Genomic DNA, 15703 nt, shown 5'->3' with positions numbered 1-15703 from the left:
GGGCTGTGGGTCTATTGATGTAAAAGAGGAAAATGTCCCATTGAATTTCTTTCTGCTGTTTATGGTCCCCAGAATGTGGGGTTTTGGGGACATTGTGTGATCAATTACATTTCATGAAGTGACCAAACCGGAACGTGGCCATTTTTAATGAACTTTTCCCCCAAGCTCCACAAACCTGAATAAATCAGGTCACCTGAGCCGAGGGGAACAATGTGTTTTACCAGGAATGTTGTGGGGGGTCCACCTGTAACAGAGAAATCCCTCTGACCATGGGATTTTGGATGGGGTCAGGGCCATATCCATGGGATGGACAATCATTCTGTCCTGTCCCAGACCCTCCTTTCTAAACCCTCCAGAGGAATTTCAGGACACAAAGTGATGGGAAATATCTCACAAGGCACGGCGATCCTCATTTGTACAGCATCATAACATTCCACACCCTCATCATGATCACAGCCTCTGATGGACATTAAAGAGACAAGAAGATCAGCTCCGAATCCTCCAAACCTGCCCAGACAGGGCTCCATTCACAGCCTGAGGACTATAGAATTTCGGGGTCATTCAGTTTAACTTGTTCATCAACACTGGAGATGGTCCAGACTGTGCTGCACAATCCAGTCAGACCTGGCTGCTCACAGGCTCAGCTCGATGATATTGTGGAGGTTTATCTCACCTGGAAAGGCAGGTCCTGAAATGTAACTGTCAGAGGGCTGGTGAGATCATCAATCATTGAATCCCCCACTTGGATTGTAACATCGGGTGAGACAGGGTCCCTCTCCTGGCCCTGTAACAACACACAGAATGGATGGTTAAACATCTACTCACTGAGGATTTACAGAACACACAGAAACATTTCAATGATCTTCATTTCTGTGGTGAGGGTGAACAGAGGAGGCTTCCTCATTGTAACAAATGTTACCTTAGGGGCTGTAATCCCAGAAGCTCCCTTTGCTGTCAGAAATGTGAGAATGATAACTCCAGACCCTCCATGAAGCTTTCTGCCCGCCCTGCCCTAGACTGTGGGGATGGGTCATTAACACATTAAAGTACATCAGTGATGTCCACCCCAGTGGGAGTTCAGAGACAGAGCAACCCCTTACACAGGGACAGAAACAGAAATACAGAGACACTCAGTGTTGGGGAGTGAAGGGGTGTGGGCTACAAACCCTGTTCCTATGATTCAGCCCAGTCACCCCCTGATTTTGAGGGCTGGATGCTCACTCCCACTGTTCACCTTTTTAAGCACCAAGACACCTCACAAAATCGAGAGCTCTCAATGCTGACTGACGCAACAGTACGACACGTTCAGGACAATGCACAGGGAAACACCAGGGGACTGGTTTTGATTTGATTTTGGCTTCCTTGCCACGTGGACTCAAGTACAAACATACAGGAGGACCGAGAAAAATGTTTCATGTCTCCACATAAAGTGCCATCTTCGGTACGAATACCGAGTGACAAAATCCTAAAACCTCAGTAGAAAGGAAGAAAAAAGTCAAGAGGTAAACATTGCAGTAGTTGTCGTGTAGTGTAAAACAAATGAAGTAAAGTTAAAAGTTTCTTAGTTTTCAACAGAAAATAAAAATATAAAACTGCAGGTTCCAACATTACAGTCTTTCTTCAGTGCTTCACCCATCACAGATCTCCATTTAATACCACAAACAAGGACGGACAGAGACCGTGTCCCATGGTCACAGCTTGAACAAGGAGGGACAGAGAATGTGTCCCATGGTCACAGCTCAAACAAGGAAGGACAGAGACTGTGTCCTATGGTCACAGCTCAAACAAGGAGGAACAGAGACCATGTCACATGGTCACAGCTCAAACAAGGAGGGACAGAGACCTTGTCCCATGGTCACAGCACAAACAAGGAAGGACAGAGACTGTGTCCTATGGTCACAGCTCAAACAAGGAGGAACAGAGACCTTGTCCCATGGTCACAGCTCAAACAAGGAGGGACAGAGACCTTGTCCCATGATCACAGCTCAAACAGGGAAGGACAGAGACTGTGTCCCTTGGTCACAGCTCAAACAAGGAGGGACAGAGACCTTATCCCATGGTCACAGCTCAAACAAGGAGGGACAGAGTCCTCATCCCATGGTCACAGCTCAAACAAGGAGGGACAGAGGACAAAGACGAAAAAGAGGCAGATAGTTGGTTAGCCACTGACCTTAAAACATTACAATGAGAAAACCGCCTCTAATGGAGCCTCTGAGAATCAGTGTGACATGTGTTGGCTCACTACAATCTCCTGAAGATCTCTGTACACATTCAAGGAGGTTAATGAAACCATATTGCAAGACTTTCCTGTAAAGTACAGATTTGGGGACAGAAAAAGGCCATTCACTGATCATGTCTCCCCGGGTCTTCAAATTTGCATCATTCCCTGGTGCCAATCACTTGTTTATCCTCCATATCTTTGTACATTATTTCTGCCCAAATACTGACCCACCGTCCTCTTGAATGTCTCAGTTGAACCTGGCTCCACCACACCTCCGAGGTAACATCACTGGACCCGAACTATTTGCTGAGTGAATGTTTTTGTCTCAAATCACATTTGTACCTTTTGTAAATCACTTCAAATGCCTTTGCATTTTTTCTTCCTTCTGCAAGCAGGAATAGTTTCTCCTGGTCTACTCGAGCTCATGCTTTTGAAAACATCAATCAGATCTCCTTTTCACCTTCCTTTCTCCAAAGACAACAGTCACAACTTCTTCAATCCAATCTTATAACCAAAGTTCCTCATCTCTGGATCACTCTTGTAAATCACTTCTGCACTCTCTCCACTGCATTCATGTCCTTCCTACAATGTGCCACCCAGACCTGTACTCACTAACGTGAAAGTATAAATACTGTCAATAGTGTACAGTCAGTCGGGATAAAGATGAGGGATGATGCAGAGCAAAGGTTAACTATGTCCTTATTTTAAGAATAGCTGTTGAGCATGTGTGAAAGGATCCATCTCACAGTAACATCAGGTCAGATGGAATCAAAGAGCTTTGATGAAGAGCTTTGGCCTGAAACGTCAATTATCCTGCTCCTCGGATGCTGCCTGTCCTGCTGTGCTTTTCCAACAACACACTTTCAACTCTGATCTCCAGTACCTGCAGTCCTCACTTTCTCCTTATCCACTTAATGGCAAAGTCCTAGGGAGTGTTGCTGAACTAAGAGATCTTGGAGTGCATGTTCATAGCTCTTTGAAACTTGAGTCATAGTTAGATAGGATATTGAAGAAGGGGTTTTCTTTATTGGTCAGAGTACTGAGTACAGGATTTGGGAGGTCATGTTGCAGCTGTACAGAACACTAGTTAGGCCACTTTTGGAATATTGCATGCAAATCTGGTTTCCTTCCTATCGGAAGGATGTTGTGAAACTTGAAAGTGTTCAGACAAGATTTATAAGGAGGTTGCCAGGATTGGAGGATTTGAGCTATAAGGAGAGGCTGAATAGGCTGGGGCTGTTTTCCCTGGAGCGTCGGAGGCTGAGGGGTGATCTTATCGAGGTTTATAAAATTATAAGGGGCATGGCTAGGATTAATAAACCAGTTTTTTTCCCTGGGTAGGGGAGTCCAGAACGAGAGGGCATAGGTTTAGGCTGAGAGGGGGAGAAATATAAAAGAGACCTCAGGGGCAACGTTTTCACACAAAGGGTGATCCGTGTTTGGAATGAGCTACCAGAGGAAGTGATGGAGGGTTGTATGATTTCAACATTTAAAAGGCATTTGGATGGGTATATGAATAAGAAGGGTTTGGAGGGATATGGACCAGGTGCTGGTAGGTGGGACTAGATTGTGTTGGGATATTTGGTAGACATGGTCGATTTGGACTGAAGGATCTGTTTCTGTGCTGTAGATCCCAATGACTCTATGACTCTAAGTATTTCTGACAATCTTCAAAGAACTGTTCATTCAGAGAAACAATGTACTTGAACCTTGCCCCGTCATGCATCCATCTGGAAGAAAACACGCCTCCTGAGACTCCCATTGCATTCACAATAGCTTTACTTGCTCACAAGATACAAGGTGATAAGGAACCAGCGACAGAGAACTGCAACTGCAGAGGAAAACTCCGACTGAAACTCCTGAATCCAGAATGAAACCACAGGATAAGGCCATTCAGTCCAGCAAATCTGTAACTGATGGTTTAAAGAGCATGCCCTCCTTTGCTCTGTCCTCATAGAGTCAGACAGCACAGACTCATCTTCTGACACTCTTTTCTCCTTCAATTATTTATTCAATGCCATTTTAAAATTTAGTGTTGAATATGTACCCAATACACTGTCAGTCACTGAATTTCACAGTCTAACTGGAGATCAAATAAAAATATTTCTCCTCATGTCACCTCTGACAGTTTTTCCCTAAATCTATGCTCCCTGGTGAACCACCCTTCAGCTGGAGGAAACAGGCTTCATTTCTTTGCTCAATCAAAGCTCTTTATTGTTTTAAATTCCTTTATCAGGTCTCCTCTTGGCTTTCCTTTCCACACTCCTCCGGGTTGCTCTTTCCTCACTCCATTTTGACCTTTCCCTGACTCCATGACTTTGATCTTCTGTTCTTTCCTCCCTCCTTCCCTCCAATCCCCCGGCTCCACTAATCCTCATTCTTCTTGACCTGGTGGGATGATCCAGGGGCTTGAGGACAATTTTTCACATTGTAGTTCTTCCCGAATTTGAAACTGAATTAATTTCCAGTGGGGCCTTGTGATCAGTGATTTTTAAAAAATCAACCGCTGCTAATAAATATTCTCCATCTAAAACCGTAAATAAATCAGGTAACTACTTCCCACCAGGATTTCCTCAATTCACGAGTCATTTCTACTGCAATGATTTCAAATGTAAGAGAATGAATTTCCTCAAGTCAGAGATTCCAACATTACTGTGAAAGATCAGAAACTCTTTAAAATTCAGTCACTGTTTGTATGTGACAGTAGACACACATCAAGGACAGTGCCATGTGAATGCTAACTCCCAAAGGGTCATTCTAAGATTTGGTTTTCTTGCAATGCCTAATCCCAGGCTGCCAGGCTCCCACATGGAGGCTGTGGACAAGGTGACAACTCATATTAAACTCAGCCAATCATACAGAATTAAAATCAGCTTGCTGTTTGAAAACTGCTGTTTTTGACCTCGAGACAGGAGTAGGCCATTCAGCCCATCGAGTAAACCAAATATCACCAAATCCATCATTCTGCATTTAAACACAAATGGATTGAAATGAAAGTGTGTGGAATAAGTTATTGAAAGTTCCTTGCTGCTTTAATCCAGTGTCTTTGCTAAAAATAAATTACAAGCAAATCTTTTCATCAATCTGCTGCAACTTTAACTGGTCTGTTGGCTGTACTAAAGGTTGTGGAGGCACATGAACATACGAATTAGGGACGGGGTAGGTCATTCGGCCCCTGTTGCCTACTCTACCATTTGAAAACAAAATGGCTGACCTGTTTGTGGCCTCACCTCCTCACTCCCACCTCCCATCGATAACCTTTGTAAGTTAAGGAGACACACAAACATTGGGCCCCTCGAGCCTGCATGATTAAGGCTGATCATCCAACTCAGTTCCCTGATCCCTTTCTCTCCCCGTACTGAAGAACAATGTCTCCCTCTTTCTTGAAAGTTGTCAATGTGTTGGTCTCAATGCTTTCTTGTGGCAGAGAATGCCATAGGCCTCCCACTCTATGAGTGAAGAAATTTCTTCTCATCTCTGCCCTAAGAGGCCGAACCTGTTTCCTTCGATAGTGACGGCTGGTCCTGGGCTCCCTGGTTGTGAGGAACATCTTTCCCGAAACTCCTCCATCAACACCTGTTAGAAACTTAAAGGTTTCAAAGAGATTCCCCCTCATTGTTCTGAACTCCAGTTAATATAGTCCTGCCACAGCCAGAGAAGCCGGGTTCCAAAACCTATAAAGAAATAATAGGAATCCTCCAGAACCATTTTTCACCAAAATCATTGGGGATTGCTGAAACGTTCAGATTGCATAAAGATAACCAGCAAGATGGTGAGTCTGTCTCCCAGTTTGTAGCAACTTCAAAGCCATTAGCAGAATGTAGTGAATTTGGAGACAACTTAAATGATGCAATCAGAGACAGACTGGTGTGTAGTTTAAGATTTGATACAATCCAGAAGTCATTACTGACAGAAAGGAACTGAGATTTAAAGAAAGCCCTGGGAATAGCAGTTTCTATGGAACCAGCAGATAAGAAACCTCAACAGCTAAGCCTTTTTGAACATCCATTCACAGAATGAATATGTCACTGGCTCGGCCTGCATTTATTACCCATCCCTAATTGCCCAGAGAATAGTTAAGAGTTAACCACATTGCTGTGGGTCTGGAGTCACATGTAGGCTAGACCAGGTGAGGATGACAGTTTCCTTCCCTAAAGCACGTTAGTGAACCAGATGGGTTTATCCCAAATATCTACAATGATTGCACAGTCATTGACTCTTAATCAAATTTAAATTCCACTAGCTGCTATGGCAGGATTTGAACCCAGGCCCCCAAAATTTTACTTGCAACCCTGGATTAATAGCCCAGCAATAATACCACTAGATCATTGCCACTCAAGCTGAAATATGGGAGCGTGTAAAATGGCGGTTGAGAAAGTTCACAAAATGGTGGGTGAGACACAATCACCAAAACAAACTCAAAACATTACCACCTTCAGGACTCAATTCCAAGGTTAACAATTTTAAACCATGAATATCTTCTTCCTTTTCGATTACCCACTCCCACATTTGCCATTGATGTGGTAAAACAGGTCAGACAGCAGCACCTCGCTGGGATATAGAAACTAAACATTCAAACTGCAGCAAAAAAAGAAACATTTCATGGGTGCAGTTGATTGTATCAATGTGGATGTTCCCTTATACGGTCAGGCTGAAATTTTGCCCTTACATGTTGTCAAAGGAAATGTTCCAGCTTTATTGTGAAGAATGTAGTTGGAGAAAGTCAAAATCAACTGAACAGAAGTGAATCACTTAGAGTCACAGAGTCACACAGATGTACAGCTCCGGAACAGACTCTTCAGTCCAGCTCATCCATGCCAACCAGATATCCCAACATAATCTAGTCCAACCTGCCAGCACCCGGCTCATATCCCTCTAAACCCTTCCTATTCATATACCCATCCAGATGCCTTTTAAATGCTGTAACTTTACCAGTCACCACCACTTCCTCTGGCAATTCAAATCATACATGCACCACCCTCTGGGTGAAAACGTTGCCCCTTAGGTCTCTTTCATATCTTTCCCCTCTCACCCTAAACCTATGCTGTCTAGTTCTGGACTCCCCCACCCAGGGAAAAGTCTTTGTCTATTTATCCTATCCATGTCCCCCATGATTTCATAAACCTCTATAAGGTCATCCCTCAGCCTCCAACACTCCAGGGAAAGCAGCCCCAGCCTGTTCAGCCTCTCTCTATATCTCAAACCCTCCAAACCTGGCAACGTCCATGTAAATCTTTTCTGAACTCTTTCAAGTTTCACAACATCCTTCCAATTGGAAGAAGACCAGAATTGCATGCAATATTCCAAAAGTGGCCTAACCAATGTCCTGTACAGCCACAACATGACCTCCCAACTCCTATACTCAATACTCTGACCTATAAAGGAAAGTATACCAAATGCATTCTTCACTATCCTATCTACCTGCAACTCTACTTTCAGGGAGCTATGAACCTGCACTCCAAGGTCTCTTTGTTCAGCAACACTCACTAGGACCTTACCATTAAGTGTATAAGTCCTGCTACGATTTGCTTTCCAAAAATGCTGCACCTCGCATTTATCTGAATTAACTCCATCTGCCACTCCTCAGCCCATTGGCCCATCTGATCAAGATCCCATTGTAATCTGAGATGTAGTGACCACTGTCTGCTACACCTCCAATATTGGTGTTATCTGCAAACTTACTAACCACACTTTCAATGTTCAAATCATTTATATAAATGGCAACAAGTAATGGATCCAACACCGATCCTTATGGCACTCCACTGGTCACAGGCCTCCAGTCTGAAAAACAATCCTCCACCACCACCCTCTGCCTTTGACCTTCAAGCTAATTCCGTATCCAAATGGCTAGTTCTCCCCGTATTCCTGAGGTCTAACCTTACTAACCAGTCTCTCCTGGGGAACCTTGTCAAACGCCTTACTTGATGTCCATATAGATGACATCCACCACTCTGCCCTCATCAATCCTCTTTGTTACTTCTTCATAAACCTCAATCAAATTCATCTGACATGATTTCCCACACACAAAGCCATGTTGACTGTCACAAATCAGTCCTTGCCTTTCCAAATACATGTACATCCTGTCCCTCAGGATTTCCTCGAACAACTTGCCCACCACTGACGTCAGGCTCACTGGTTTATAGTTCCCTGGCTTGTCCTTACCACCCTTCTTAAACAGTGGCACCACGTTAGCCAACCTCCAGTTTTCTGCCACCTCACCTGTGACTATCGCTGATACAAATATCTCAGCACAGGTCACAGCAATCACTTCTCTAGCTTCCCACAGAGTTCTAGGGTACACCTGATCAAGTCCTGGGGCTTTATCCACTTCTATATATTTCAAGACATCCAGCAACTCCTTCTCTATAATATGGACATTTTTCAAGATGTCTATTTCTGCCATGTCCTTATCCACAGTAAACACTGATGCAAAATACTCATTTATTATCTCCCCCGCTCCACACAAAGGCCGCCTTGCTGATCTTTGAGGGGCCCTATTCTCTCCCTAGTTACCCTTTTGTCCTTAATGTATTTGTAAAAACCCTTCGGATTCTCCTTAACTCTATTTGCCAAAGCTATCTCATGTCCCTTTTTTGCCCTCCTGATTTCCCTCTTCAGTAAACTCCTGCTGCCTTCATACTCTTCTAAGGATTCACTCGATCTAGCCTGTCTATTCCTTATATATGCTTCCTTCTTTTTCTTAACCAAACCTTCAATTTCTCTAGTTTTCCAGCATTCCCTATACCTACCAGCCTTTCCTTTCACCCTAACAGGAATATACAGTCTCTGGAGTCTTGTTTTCTCATTTCTGAAGACTTCCCAATTTCCAGCCATCCCTTTACCTGCGAACATCTGGCCCCAATCAGCTTTTGAAAGTTCTTGCCTAATACCATCAAAACTGGCCTGCCTCTAATTTAGAACTTCCATTTTTAGATTAGACGACTTACAGAGTGGAAACAGGCACTTCAGCCCAACGAGTCCGCACTGACCCTCCAAAGAGCAACCCACCCAGACGTTTTACCCTACGTTTACCCCTTCACCTAACACTATGGACAATTTGGCTTGGCCAATTCACCTAACCTGCACATTTTTGGACTGTGGGAGGAAACCCACACAGACACAGGGAGAATGTGCAAACTCCACACCGACAATAGGAGGAGGGCTGAGGATGTCAGGCAGGCTTTCAGGGAGCTAGGTTGGAAGCTCAGAGTTAGAACGAACAGCGTTGTTGTCTCTGGTTTGTTACCCGTGCCACGTGATAGAGAGTCGAGGAATAGGGAGAGAGAACAGTTAAATGCGTGGCTACAGGGATGGTGCAGGAGGGAGGGATTCCGGTATTTGGATAACTGGGGTTCTTTCTGGGGAAGGTGGGACCTCTATAAACAGGATGGTCTACACCTGAACCAGAGGGGCATCAGTATCCTTGCCGGGAGGTTTGCTAGTGCTCTTGGGGGGGGGGGGGGGGGGGGGTTTAAACTAACTCTGCAGGGGCATGGGAACCTAGACTGTAGCTTTAGGGTGCAGGACCTGGAGTGTAGGGAGGTTAGGAACATGGCATCAATCTTAAAGGAGGGTGCCTGTAAACAGGAAAGTGGCTTGAAGTGTGTATACTTCAATGCAAGAAATATACGAAATAAGGTAGGTGAACTTGCAGCGTGGGTTGGTACCTGGGACTTCGATGTTGTGGCTATTACGGAGACATGGGTAGAACAGGGACAGGATTGGCTGTTGCAGGTTCCAGGGTTTAAATGTTTTAGTAGGGTCAGAGGTGGGGTAAAAGAGGGGGAGGTGTGGCATTGCTTGTCAAAGATAGTATTACAGCAGTGGAAAGGACGATGGATGAAGACTCGCCATCTGAGATAGTTTGGGCTGAGGTTAGGAATAGGAAAGGTGAGGTCACCCTGTTAGGAGTTTTCTATAGGACTCCTAATAGTCCTAGAAATGTAGAAGAAAGAATTGCGAGGATGATTCAGGAGAAGAGTGAAAGTAATAGGGTGGTTGTTATGGGGGACTTTAACTTTCCTGATATTGATTGGGAAAGCTATAGCTCTAGTTCGTTAGATGGGTCGGTGTTTGTCCAATGTGTGCAGGAGGGTTTCCTCACACAATATGTAGATAGGCCAACAAGAGGTGAGGCCATACTGGATTTGGTTCTGGGTGACGAACTAGGCCAGGGTGTTAGAATTAGAGGTAGGTGAGCATTTTGGGGACAGTGACCAGAATTCGGTGACTTTTACTCTAGTGATGGTGAGGGATAAGTATGCACTACAGGGCAAGAGTTATAGCTGGGGGCAGGGAAATTATGATGCGGTGAGGCATGACTTAGGATGCGTGGCTTGGAAAAGTAGGCTTCAAGGCAAGGGCGTAATTGATATGTGGAGCTTGTTCAAGGAGCAACTATTGAGTGTCCTTGATAAGTATGTACCTGTCAGGCAGGGAGGAAAGGGTCGTGTGATGGAGCCGTGGTTTAATAAGGAATTGGAATCCCTTGTTAAATGGAAGAGGGCAGCCTATGTAAAGATGAGGCGTGAAGGTTCAATTGGGGCGATTGAGAGTTATAAGGTAGCCAGGAAGGACCTGAAGAGAGAGCTAAGAGCAGCAAGGAGGGGACATGAAAAGTCCTTAGTTGGTAGGATTAGGGAAAACCCTAAGGCTTTCTATAGGTATGTCAGGAATAAAAGAATGACTAGGGTAGGAATAGGTCCAGTCAAGGATAGTAGTGGGATGTTGCGTGTGGAGGCTGAAGAGATTGGGAAGACACTGAATGAATACTTTTCGTCAGTATTCACTCAGGAACAGGACATTGTTGCCGATGTGAATACTGAGTCACAATTAAATAGAATGAATGGCTTTGAGGTATGTAGGGAAGAGGTGTTGGAAATTCTGGAAAGGGTGAAAATAGATAAGTCCCCTGGGCCTGATGGCATTTATCCTAGGATTCTCTGGGAAGCAAGGGAGGAGATTGCAGAGCCATTGGCCTTGATTTTTATGTCCTCCTTGTCTACAGGAGTAGTGCCAGAAGACAGGAGGCTAGCAAATGTGGTTCCCTTGTTCAAGAAGGGGAGTAGGGATAACCCTAGTAACTATAGGCCGGTGAGTCTCACTTCTGTTGTGGGCAAAGTCTGAGAGAAAATTGTAAGGGATAGGATTTATGAACATTTGGATAGGAGTAATGTGATCAAGGATAGTCAGCATGGTTTTGTGAAGGGCAGGTCGTGCCTCACAAACCTTATTGAATTCTTTGAGAAGGTGACTAAGGAGGTGGACGAGGGGAAAGCAGCAGGTGTATATGGATTTTAGTAAGGCGTTTGATAAGGTTCCCCATGGTAGGCTACTTCAAAAAATACGGAGGTATGGCATTGAGGGTGAGTTGGAGGTTTGGATTAGGAATTGGCTGGCTGGAAGAAGATAGAGGGTAGTAGTTGATGGTAAAGGTTCATCTTGGAGTGCCGTTACTAGCGGTGTTCTGCAAGGATCTGTTTTGGGACCATTGCTGTTTGTCATTTTTATAAATGACCTGGAGGAGGGGCTAGAAGGTTGGGTGAGCAAGTTTGCGGATGATATGAAAGTTGGAGGAGTTGTTGACAGTGAGGAAGGATGTGGCAGGTTACAGCGGGATATAGATAAGCTGCAGAACTGGGCAGAAAGGTGGCAAATGGAGTTCAATGTAGCTAAGTGTGAGGTGATTCACTTTGGTAAGAGTAACAAAAAGATGGGGTACTGGGCTAATGGTCGGATACTTGGTAGTGTGGATAAGCAGAGGGATCTTGGTGTCCATGTACACAGATCTTTGAAAGTTGCCACCCAGATAAATAGTGCGGTGAAGAAGGCATATGGCGTACTGGCTTTTATTGGTAGAGGAATTGAGTTCTGGAGTCCTGAGGTCATATTGCAGTTGTATAAGACTCTGGTGCGGCCGCATCTAGAGTATTGTGTGCAGTTTTGGTCGCCATACTATAGGAAGGATGTGGAGGCACTGGAACGGGTGCAGAGGAGGTTTACCAGGATGTTGCCTGGTATGGTAGGAAGATCGTATGAGGAAAGGCTGAGGCACTTGGGTTGTTTTCATTGGAGAAAAGAAGATTTAGGGGTGACTTGATAGAGGTGTACAAGATGATTAGGGGTTTAGATAGGGTTGACCATGAGAACCTTTTTCCACGTATGGAGTCAGCTATTACGAGGGGGCATACCTTTAAATTAAGGGATGGTAGGTATAGGACAGATGTTAGGGGTAGGTTCTTTACTCAGCAAGTTGTGAGTTCATGGAATGCCCTGCCAGTAGCAGTGGTGGACTCTCCCTATTTATGGGCATTTAAGCGGGCATTGGATAGGCATATGGAGGATAGTGGGCTAGTGTAGTTTAGGTGGGCTTGGATCGGCGCAACATCGAGTGTCAAAGGGCCTGTACTGCGCTGTATTCTTCTATGTTCTATGTTCTAGTTGACTGACGCGGGAATTGAACCCAGGTCTCTGGCGCTGTGAGGCAGCAGTGCTAACCACTGTGCCACTGTGCTGCCCACAGTCTATCCTTTTCCATCACTATTTTAAAACTAATAGAATTATGGTCACTGGCCCCAAAGTGCTCCCCCACTGACACCTCAATCACCTGCCCTGCCTTATTTCCCAAGAGTAGGTCAAGTTTTAAACCTTCTCTAGTAGGTACATCCACATACTGAATCAGAAAATTGTCTTGGACACACTTAACAAATTCCTCTCCATCTAAACCCTTAACACTATGGCAGTCCCAGTCTCCATTTGGAAAGTTAAAATCCCCTACCATAATCACCCTATTATTCTTACAGATAATTGAAATCTCTTTAGAAATTTGCTTCTCATTTTCCTGCTGACTATTACAGGGTCTATAATACAATCACAAGAAGATAATCATCCCTTTCTTATTTCTCAGTTCCACCCAAATAACTTCCCTGGATGTATTTCCAGCAATATCCTCCCTCAGCACAGCTGTAATGCTATCCCTTATCAAAAACACACTTCCCCTCCTCTCTTGCCTCCCTTTCTGTCCTTCCTGTAGCATTTGTATCCTGGAACATTAAGCTGCCTTCCCTGTTAGGCCCCTTGCATTGAAATAAATGCAGTTAAATTTATCAGTCCTACCTTGTTCTCTGATTTGTTCCTGCTTGCCCTGACTGTTAGACTCACTTCTTTTCTCAACTGTACCATCTCAAAATGATCTCTTTCCTCACTATGTTCCTGGGTCCCACCCCCCACCTTACTAGTTTAAATCCTCCCAAGCAGCTCTAGCAAATCTCCCTGCCAGTATATTAGTTCCCTTCCAATTTAGGTGCAATCCGTCCTTCTTGTACAGGTCACTTCTACCCCAGAAGAGATTCCAATGATCCAAAAATGTGAATCCCTCCTCCATACACCAGCTCCTCAGCCATGCATTCATCTGCTCTATCCTCCTCTTCCTACCCTCACTGGCTCATATCACTGGGAGTAATCCAGATATGACTTGCCTGAAGGACCTCCTTTTTACATTCCTGCCTAACTTTCTATATTATCCCTTCAGAATCTCATCCTTGTCGTTGGTTCCAATGTGTACAATGACCTCCTGCTTGCTCCTCTCCCCCTGCAGAACATTCTGTACTGTCTTGGAGACATCCTTGATCCTGGCACCATAGAGGCAACACACCATTCTGATTTTCCACTTCTGGCCTCAAAAATATTTGCCTGTGCCTCTGACTAGAGCGTCTCCTAACACAATTGGTCGCTTGGAAACCGGTGTCCCCCTAATTACATTAGAGCCTGTCTTGATACCAGAAACATGGCTGTTCGTGCTACATTCCCCTGAGAATCCATCATCCCCTACATTTTCCAAAACAGCATACCTGTTTGAAATGGGGATAGCCACAGAAGACTCCTCAACTACCTGCCTACCTCCCTTACCTTTCCTAGAGTTAACCCATTTATGTGACGGTATCTGCAACTTTTCTCCCTTCCTATAACTGCCATCTATCACATCCTTTTGCTCTTGTAAATTCCTCATGGCCTCTAACTGTCGCTTCAACTGATCCATTTGATCTGATAGGATTTGCAACCAATCGCATTTACTGCAGATATACTCCTCAGTAACACGTAAACTCGCCCTAAACTCCTACATCCAACAAGAAGACCATATCTCTCTACTAAAGGCCATTTTTGCTTCTTTCAATCTACAGACCCAGAAATAGCACCATCTTATTCGTCTACAAAACACTGCTCCAGGCTAACTTGACACTTATGACTTCAGAGACAGATCTCAATAAAACATATAATCAATAAAGAACCCACTCTACTCATTATTGTAGATCGACAGCAAGGCTATACTTAAAACTATTCACTTATCTGTTTCTGTGCTGTGACCTCTCCCAAACAGGTTCCTTCAAGATCAGGTGTGAATTTCCCTGTTAATTTTCCCATTCACACTCCGATGTCCAGTGATACGTGAATTCAAACAGCAAAGGCAGTAACTGTGCAGGTTCACTGCTGGGTCAGTTAGCAGTATGGGTTTCTCTCTCTCTCTCTCTCTCTGTGCCTCTTTCCCGCACAGATCATGTGCTGCCTATTGTCTGTGTTTCTCTCTTTTAAAAGTGCTGTTGTTTTGACTTTATTTCTCCAAGGTTCCAGTACAATGCAGCAGCTGATAAAACAGTAATTGCTGCTCCTGGAATTCAAGGGAATCACCTCCAACACCTAAAACACCTCAAAAAAGGAGCAGCCTGTTACAACTGGAAATTCTTCCCGTCCTCCATCTTGGATTACCCATAATCCTTGTTAGATTCTGAGACTGATCTCCACAAAATGTTTTCAATGGGGATGTGGGAAGCATTGATATGGTCGATTGTCGAATGAGATGAGATTCAAACAGAATGTTACATTGATGGATCAGCCTCATACAATCAGAGCAAAGGTCGAGGCAGAATGAGAGAGTCTGGTCAAGATGGGAGTCCTTGGACCCTTCAATGTGAGTGATTGGGCCATGGCCATTGTGCCAGTGTGAAAGAAAGATGGATTGTACCCATCTGCGATTAATTTAAGGTCACTATTAACCCAGAACTGTGTGCTGTGCAGTAAAATATACATTAATCAATGAGCTATTTGCTGGAACAAACAAAACCAAAATTGCTGGAGAAACTCAGCAGAACTGGCAGCATCTGTGGACCAAAAACAGAGATATCTACTACAAACCAACCGACTCCCACAGCTACCTGGACTACACCTCCTCCCATCCTGCCCCCTGTAAAAACGCCATCCCATTCTCCCAATTCCTTCGTCTCCGCCGCATCTGCTCCCAGGAGGACCAGTTCAAAATATGTACAACACAGATGGCCTCCTTCTTCAAGGACCGCAATTTCCCCCCCGACGTGGTCGACGGTGCCCTCCACCGCATCTCCTCCACTTCCCGCTCCTCCGCCCTTGAGCCACGCCCCTCCAACCGCCACCAGGACAGAACCCCACTGGTCCTCACCTACCACCCCACCA

At 44.7% G+C, this 15703-nt stretch overlaps 1 protein-coding gene across 1 annotated transcript in view; it reads right to left on the bottom strand.

The window, feature by feature from the left end:
• Nucleotides 1–15703, bottom strand: part of LOC148147375 (uncharacterized) — a 92063-nt gene that overhangs the window by 25650 nt on the left and 50710 nt on the right. Inside the window, exon 6 of the mRNA XM_087995599.1 lies at nt 674–784. Coding sequence (XP_087851725.1) covers nt 674–784 — 111 coding nt within the window. The remainder of the gene's footprint in view (nt 1–673; nt 785–15703) is intronic.

Source organism: Chiloscyllium plagiosum, unplaced genomic scaffold (genome assembly GCF_037043375.1).
Source record: "Chiloscyllium plagiosum isolate Xiang-an unplaced genomic scaffold, Cpla_swu_hap1 HiC_scaffold_17, whole genome shotgun sequence".
Classification (NCBI taxonomy): domain Eukaryota; kingdom Metazoa; phylum Chordata; class Chondrichthyes; order Orectolobiformes; family Hemiscylliidae; genus Chiloscyllium; species Chiloscyllium plagiosum.
Note: the sequence above shows the minus strand (reverse complement) of the source record. Positions and strands in the feature narration are given on the sequence as shown.